The 8,991-nt window shown below is 36.0% G+C and overlaps 1 protein-coding gene across 1 annotated transcript; it reads right to left on the bottom strand.

Annotated features, from left to right (window-relative positions):
- LOC21399887 (TMV resistance protein N) lies at window positions 1–5,956 on the bottom strand. Its single transcript, XM_024168588.1, is given in 8 exon segments — window positions 1–708; window positions 985–1,438; window positions 1,508–1,905; window positions 2,135–2,410; window positions 2,694–3,247; window positions 3,250–3,794; window positions 4,575–5,203; window positions 5,939–5,956. Coding segments are annotated over 8 exon segments (3,474 nt in total). The 3' UTR covers window positions 1–108.
- Window positions 5,957–8,991: the final 3,035 nt, after the last annotated feature.

The raw sequence follows: 8,991 nt of genomic DNA, 5'->3' as shown, positions 1-8,991 counted from the left end.
TTTGTGAGGGACAAACTAAGCTTGCGAAATTGAGTTGAAATATTCAATCAGGATCGCTGAAAGAGTTATTCATGAAGTGTCAAAAATGGATAACTCGTTACTAGCTCGTTATCTTTCCACCTTCATTCTCTTGCAATTATTGTTATGTTCATCAGACCAACGATGGCTTGGTGCAACCTCTTCCTCATCAGCGCGCAATCTCTTAGCTCTAATCCGTGCTTCGTGTTTAGCCACGTCGTCATCATCACCAAGTACAGTAGTGTAACCATTGGCTCTTGAAATGTACTTGATCGAATCATCACATTTGTCCCACAGAAAATGGACCCCTGTCTTCTTCACAGTAGCTCGCACCCCAAAATCAAAAGAAATATTAACCATATCTCCACCTTCTAACTTAAACGTATCATTTGAGAAATATCCCAGCCAAATGTTATCTTCCTCAGAGATTACTATATCAGTTGTAATTGTCATTCTTGTAGGTTCTCCCCCTTTTGTATTGGTGATGACTGAAATGGTTGGAAGATCGAGAGATATCATGCCGCTGGTCGGAAAAGATGAATACACAGTACACACAACAAGTGCTACCACATTACAACCCACCAATTGCGGAACTTCAATGCATACAATACTACCCTCTTTAGAGTGGGTGAACCATTCAGGAATAATATTCCCTGGGAGAACACAAAATCCTCCAGATTCCTTGCATTCCTGTACAAATGTGAAGCATGGTGTGTAAGCAACAACAAACAAAGATATATGTTTTACACAGTGGCTTGGTTTATTTCACCGATTCGAGTTTTCAATTCCAGTTTTGCTACGGTTAAAAGCTCTCATAAAAAGTCACATCTAACATTTTCTTCTACAGTTAAAAGTTCTTACATAAAATCACATCTCAGCTTGAATTGAAAACTCTAATCGGCGAACTGAACGAGGCCAGTGAGTGTGTAGTTGGCGAGGTGGGGAAAAGATGGGCAAGGAGATAACCTGTAAGATGCTGTCACTAAAAGAAGTAGAAATACTGTTGCACCTTTCCCTTTGAAGGGTTATTGCCAACTTCAATAGATTGTCCATGTCTAGGCTAGCAACAAGTTTATGGCAATTTGCAAGGGACAAGATCTGCATATTCGACATTTTTGACATGTTGGGCAGGTTTTCCAATGAAGTGCAGTTTGTTGCATAGAAGGCCTCCAAACTTGCTGGTAAATTTGGAATTGATTGAAGCATTGTGCAATTATCTAACCGAAGGTCTTTGAGATTGGAAAGGCGGCCGAAGCTTGATGGTAATCTACTAAACTTATTATTTTGTAGTTTTAAAATCACCAGAGAAGGTAAGCTTGTCCCAATGTCCTTAGGAATCGCATCATCGGCTAAATGGCAATCCGTGAGAGATAATGTTGTTAGGGAAGACAAGCCTTGTAAGGAAGGAGGCAAAAAACTCGTTGGATTTGAATTCTTTCTTCCCATTAACCAAGACCAGATGAGTGAATAAAACGGCTTAGAAGGTGATGCTTTCAAGCCACATAAAGACAAATGTCTGAGGTTCATCAGTCGTACTATGGTGAAGGGTACATTTCTTATGGCGGTGTTGTCTGCATCTAGAGTTGCCAATGACAGCATTTCCCCTAAATCTTCATCCAAATTCTCAAACTGCGAGCACCCAGAAAGAATAAGAGTTTCAAGTGATCTTAACTTGTAGAAATCTTTCGGAAGGCTTTTAAGAATTTTGCAGTCTTTCAAATTTACCAAAACAAGTTTGTCAAGGTATCCTATTGAATGGTGAACCTCATATAAACTTCGACAATCTTTGAGTATTAATTGGCTAAGGTTGGGGAGTTTTGAAAAGTCTGGGGTCCGTGTTAGGTAGTGGGAATGGCTAAGATTAAGGATCTTCATCTTCTCGAGCAACTGCAGACGACAATTAAAAACAAAAAAGTAAGAAAGATTATAAGAAAATTTTAAAAAAAAGACAGATTATAAAGTGGTTAGCTCGAGCAATATATACATGCTGGCATAAGTCCAACATTCATACACATGCATGCGCGCAGGTGTTGGTATCAGAAAGCTTAGACAAACATGAAAAATTAAGGAGTAAAGATCAATTATAAAACTAATTAAGAGTGTTATTTCATCATACCTTAGGATTCTTCCAAACATTTTTCAGGTTGCTATATTTCATGTTTAGAGCAACAAGATTTCCTAGATAAAACTCATTTGGTATGAACTTCATAGGGAACCCATGCCAACAAAGCCATCTTAGCTCTTTAGAAAGGTACTCGTAGCTTCCATTGAGTTTTACATAATAGAGCTGGAGCAATCTCAGTCCCTGCATAATTGCAAATGCTTGTGTATTGAAACCAACTATATTATGTCTTTCCCGTTTTAGACTGAGTCCTTCAATTTTTTGAGTTCCCTGTCAACACACATGAAGCTTTAGATAAGAAACTACTAGTTGCAGTGGAGATCGATGATTTATAGTCTTTAGGTGTATATCAGTATATCCCAGGTGAAAAGTTATTATGAGACAATGAGAATGATCAAGATAGCTAATCAAATAAACAAAGCAAATGAAAGACGAAAATCATACATGCTTCTCTTTCATCGCCTGAGTGGTGTATAGGACAAAACAAGTTGTGAATGTGTTTTTTTTTCATTGCGGGTAATCACTAATCAATAATGACTGAAAAAGTTCTTACTGTCTCTTTTGTCAGCACATCAATTACATCTTCTTGATGCCACAGCCTACTCCTTTTTCCAAGCTCTTTGGGAGATTCTTTTCGAACAATATCTCTTCCCATATCCCGAAGCAAACCATGCATCGTAAGCTTGTTCTCCTCATTTATAGTCACAAGGCATCGTTGAAGTAGGACGCTGATTCCGATTTCCGCAAAAAAACCACATCCATCCAAGATTTGCAGAACATAGTTCCTATCCATACCAACAAAGAAACAAGATATATCAAGGAACATCTCTTGTATTGTCTCATCAGTTAAAGCCTCATAACTTATTTTTAGTTTCTCTTGAATTTTGTTATGAGGAATCCTTTCTAATTTCTTTATCGCATTTTCCCACTCTGGTATGCTCCTGCCAAAGAGGAAGGAACCTAAGACCTCCAGAGCTAGTGGTAGTCCTCCACAGTAAGCAGCTACATTCCCGGAAAGTTGAACATAGTCTTTGTCGGGGAAACTTCTTCGAAAAGCATGCCAACTAAAAAGCTCAAGAGATTCAGCATCATTCATTTTTTTGGGATATATGAGGTATCCACTCCAAGCAGCAGCAGCAACCGCATATTCCTCGTTGTTATAATGATTCTACTTCCAAAACCAAACCAATCACGGCTTCCAGCAACAGCCTTTAGTTGGTCAGCATCATCTATGTTGTCAACAACAAGAAGTATCCTCATACGGCAAAGTCTATCTTTTATCTCCATGATTCCTCTATCAGGATTATTTAACTTCACTTTGCGCTTTAAGATATCAGATAAAAGTTGTTCCTGCAGTGAAACCTCACAATTGGGTCTGTTCCAAGTCTCTCGGACATTTCCAAGAAAACATCTACCTTCAAAGCTATCATACAATCGGTTATAAATGGCTTTGGCAATAGTTGTCTTACCCATTCCTCCCATTCCCAAAATTCCCACCATACGTACCTCATCTTCTTCGCTAATATTCAATAATGACGTCATAACCCGCACACGAGAATCTATTCCAACAGGGTAGAGCGCTTCAAATAAGTATGTGTTCTTCAGTTGCCTCAAAATCTCTTCAGTGATCTTCTTAATGAACTTTGCCTCATGCCTGAAAAGTATTTGCAAATTGAAGGGATGTGAAGAATCATTGCAAATAAGTCTAGAAAACAAATGATTTGATACGTAACATAAGGCCGTCCCCAACACAATGTCTAATTAATGTGTCACCATTTGAGTTGAGAATGTTAGAGTATAAAATTAGGGCTTCTTCTTTTGAGTGAAAAATATTTAGAACTTGTTTTTTTGAGTGAAAAACTCAAAAAAATACAACTCGAGTTACAAAGTTATTTGAGTTCATGTTCTTTTAAGTTAAAACTCGAGTTTAAACTCGAGTTCAAGTTTTCCCTTCAACTCGAGTTCAGAAACTCGAACTCAAATTAATGAACAATATTTTTTCTATTCTTAAAAATGCTATAACTTTTTCGTTTTAATTCTGATTGAGATGATTTTTTTTCTATGCATTGACAACGAAAAGAAAAATAAAACCCGATCCATATACCATATTAAAATTTTTCATCAGCATTGAGTTTTTATTAAAATATTATCTAAATACAAATTCAAGTTTTAATTCACTCAAACACAAACTCAAAATACAAGTTAAACTCAAATTATAACTCAAATTCAACTCAAGAATTATACTCAAATTAAACTTCAAAAGAACAAACCCTTAATATCTCTGTTTTTTTTTAAGAACAAGCCTTTAATATATAGACAGATATGCGTATATCTCTCTATATTTTTTTTTTTGTCAGAGCATCAACTAAATCCAGAAATAAATAATAAATAATAAATAAATAAAAAGACATCCAGAAAGTAATTTAGTAATTACCCATCAGCAGTGTTTCTAAGATCCCACCCAGAGAGATTTGCAGCCTCAGTAAGAGCTGACCTCCATCGAAGCACCTTTTCACTATCGGAAAGGAACCACTTTTCATGTTTCTCAAAAGATTTAGAGAAAATCCCCGTCTGCTTCCTGACGTCCGACGGATCGACATCGTAGAAAACGGGGATCATCATCTGCCGAACGGTTCGCCTGCATTCCATGATCTTCACTAGCTCCTCCAGACACCAACTGGAATCCGCGTAGTTCCTGGAGAAAACGACGACGGAGATTCTGGACCCTTGAATCGCCCGCACGAGCTCTTCCGGGATGTTCTCACCTTTGGGAAGCTCGCGGTCGTCAATGAAGGCGTTGACCCCGGCGTCGGTCAACGCGGAGTAGAGGTGGCCGGTGAAGGTCTTGCGAGTGTCTTCGCCTCTGAAACTCAAGAAGACGTCGTAAGTCCGCGCATTGGATGATGATGATGATGATGGTGATGATGGTGGTGATGATGATGATGATGGTGATGATGGTGATGGTGATGATGGTGATGATGATGATGATGATGATGAGTCCATGGTGTTTGAAGAGGTGGGTGGTTGGGTTGAATCGGGCAACAGAGACGATGAATGTGCAGTCTAAAGGACGAGTAAAAGTGTTGTGGTCGGGAAATGGGTGGCATTTTTCTCAGACGTTTCTGGTGGGACCGAGCGAGACCTAAGTCGCAATTAATTTTTGTTTTGAGTTATTCAAATTATTCTCTGGGATGAAATAGGGCGGGAAGAGGACACTTTCTCTTCTTATTTTATGCTCATCTCTATCTGTCTAATTAAAAATAAGGTTCTTTATTAAGAGAACAATTCTTAAAATTCGTTTAGTTTACTGATTCGAGTTAAGATATAACTTTATATGAGTAATTTTTAACTATAATAAAAATATTAAATGCAACTATTTTTTAAAACTTTTTACTATAATAAAACTCAAAATAGTAAAATAAACGGGACCTTATACTCTATCCATTAAAAAATAAGAGTTAAAAATAAATTCTTATAATATTATTAAACTCAAAAACTTTTATTAAATTAATTATAAAATGCAGATACCGGCGTACTATGATTTGTGAGGTGTTCAATGCTTACATTGAAAATGTTTATTTATAATTGAAAAATATTATGATTGAAGGATAGTTTCCTTATTCTTTTTAGTAGTTTCATGTTCCTTTATAACTACGAGTTATTATATATCTTATTTAGATCTTTTTTACAAATACAATATACACATATAGAATTTATAAAATAAAAGTACATATAATAAGGTTGGGATCGGAGTCTGGAGAGCTTTCCCCGTCCCCAACTTGGGGGTTAATTTTAAACCTTCATATTCGTCTCCATTCCTACAAAGAATCCTCTATACCGGCCCTATTAGGGGCGGGTGCCCGCGATACGGGTATCAACAGGCACGTAAGATTGTCATCCCTAATTATTCTTATCATTGATCTTCTTTATTTTGAGAAGAAAACAAGTAGGGTTAATTCCACAAATGATCTACGAGGTTTATCACCAATTCCATTTTAGTCCATGACTTTTTAAACATTCTACATATTTTTTTTTTCTAGTGCAAACATTCCATAGTTAATCCCTGAGGTTTTATTTTATTTTAATTTCGATACTTCCATTAATTAGGCCTTAAAATATTAAGGATCAAAATTGTAAGTAGCTAAGATTTTAGTACTATATGTAAAAATTAACTTTTTTTTTGTATTGTTTTTGTCGCTACACTTTATATGTTTCTAATTTTAGTTTCTAACTTTCACAATTTCCATTAATATTTAACACTAAAACCTTAAAGACTATTTGTGAGATTAACTCAAGTAAATAAGAAGAAACTACACTCAATATCTATAAGAAAAAAAAATATCGGTGAAATTGAAACTTGTGTGAAATGGATCAAACATTGATCATCATGGCAGCTGGGAACACCATGATAAGTAGAATGTTGAATTAAAATAATATATTATAATACATGGTCGTAAATAATTTCAACTAAAAACCACCGGTGGCGTAATGCAAGGGTTATGATGCCCTTTTTTTTTGTTTCTTCTTCTCTCCCCTTAAGGTTAAACACTATGGGTTCTGTCCCGCTCGTTCTGCACGTTTAGGTTGAGAAGTCGAGTTAAAAAGAGAATCTATGTGAGAAAATTACTACAGCAAAACAAATGAATTTAAATTTTTGTGAAAGAAAACACTGTAACAAAAATTTGAGTCGTGAAAACGGACTTAAAACTCCTCTTTTTAAGTTTTTACAATCATATAATTTGGAATTAAAAGATTATTTTTTTGAGAAAACAAGTAGAAGCTTTTACAATATCAAAATAAATAAATAAACTGAAGAAGATTTTTTTTTAATTTCAAGATGATAACAAAGTACTTTTTGTTAGAGAGATTGTAATATGTTTTGATCAAGATCACAAGTTTTTTGAGTGTGAAAACATGAAAAACTCGTGTTAAATGGACTTCAAAAGCGCTGTAACGGGTTTATAAACACTGCAGCAGACAAACTGCACACAACTTTGCAGTTTGTTTCGCCCAAACCGGCTGTAGCTAAAATATTTCGGTTGCAGCCGAAATATTTCAACTGCAATCGAAATATTTCCCCTGCAGTAGAAAACTTCGCACTATAACGCCCTTGTGCAGGCCTCTCGAGTCCGTTTGCGGGCTGAAGCGGTAAAACACCGGCTGCATCAAAAATTCCGCAGAAAAATAGTGTTTTCATGAGTTTATGTGATATGAAATGTTTCGAACCATTACATCTATTAGTGATATGTTTTCATACATATCTGAACACCAATTAGCAATAGATATAACTATTGTAATAGGTGTATTAATCCATGAAAAGATACCTTTATATTGAAAATGTACCTTTATATGAATGGTTGTAATGTTTAAAGATGATGCATTCATTCATGAAATGGCACATCTGTCTTTATTAATTCTCTAGAAAATTTACAGATTGAATTGAATGTTCTGGACCTCAATATTATTGATAGATGTTGTGTTCAAGGGTTTGTTGTATCTTGGGGCTAATTTACCATTAAAACTCATTAGCACACTTTGAGAAGTGAGGGCAAATAAAACCTTAAAGGAAAGTATTCATATACTCCTCAAACCGCCTCTTTTGTTTTTTGCATTCTTTTCACCCTCTACACTCAAATTTTTTAACTATCTTTGAGGTCTTAACTTGCTGCAATGGAGGTTGAAAAGAACATGGCATCTTTGCTCAATCCGAATGTCCAACTTGATTGATTTCATGGTACCAATTTCACCCTCTGGAAGGGAAAGTTGTTTTTCCTTCTCACAGTGCTCAAGATCGCCTAGGTGCTTGATCCGAAATTGGAGCCACTTCCGGAACTAAAGGAGGATGATTCCGATGAATTGAAGGCTGCAAGGAAGAAGCGTGAAGATGATGAAGTCATGTGTTGGGGTCATATTCTCAACACTCTCTCCGATATGCTTTACGATCTCTACAACTTGATGGAGTCTCCGGTGGAGATTTGGAACGCTCTTGAATACAAATACAAAACTGAGAACGAATGTACGAACAAATTTCTCATCTTGAAATATATTGAATTTGTCATGGTTGATACTAAGTCCATTCTAGATCAAATACATGAATTGCAAGTCATTGTTACTAAGTTTCGTGAATTGAAAGTTAAAATTTCTGAATCATTCCAAGTGGGGGCAATTATTGCTAAATTGCCTCAAAGTTGGAATGGTTATAGAAAGAAACTCCTTCATAGGAGATATGACATAACTTTAGAGGAATTACAAAAATACTTGAGGATTGAAGAAGAGACTAAGTTTCGTGATCCCAAAGGTAAGATTATAGATTCCTCTAAGGTTAATGTTACCGAAACTAGTAAGTTTTCCAAGAACTTCAAAGTCAATAATGACAAGAAGTTCAAAAAGCCCAGTAATGGCCAAAATAAATTTTCTGAAAATTGTTTCTTTTGTGGAAAGATAGGCCATCGCCAAAATGAATGTAGATACAAGAAGAAAAATGAAGAAGTTAATGTTGGTCTCCGGATCGAATCCGGAAGCGGAAGCGCGGTGGTGCGGGGAAGAGGCGGATCGTGTATAACAAAAATTTTCATAAAACTTTTGAGATACTCTATAGATTATATTAATTTATGCACGAATAAATTAATCTCATTAACTTATATATATCAAGAACTCAATCAGGAAAAATACCTGGAAGCCGACTCGGATGATAACTTGAGTTCTTTGACCACGAACAGTCCTTGCTCCAATCTTTGTGTTTAGAAAACCAATGTCTTCCACATCAATTCCTAGAATCCACGAAGACGTGTGTGTGGGCACACATGAGACAAAACGGGTTACAATAAACACTCGAATTTCCACAAACACCA

This window comes from Morus notabilis, unplaced genomic scaffold (genome assembly GCF_000414095.1).
Source record: "Morus notabilis unplaced genomic scaffold, ASM41409v2 Scaffold193, whole genome shotgun sequence".
Lineage (NCBI taxonomy): Eukaryota > Viridiplantae > Streptophyta > Magnoliopsida > Rosales > Moraceae > Morus > Morus notabilis.
The sequence above is the reverse complement of the archived record's forward strand: the minus strand, read 5'-3'. Positions and strand labels throughout refer to the sequence as shown.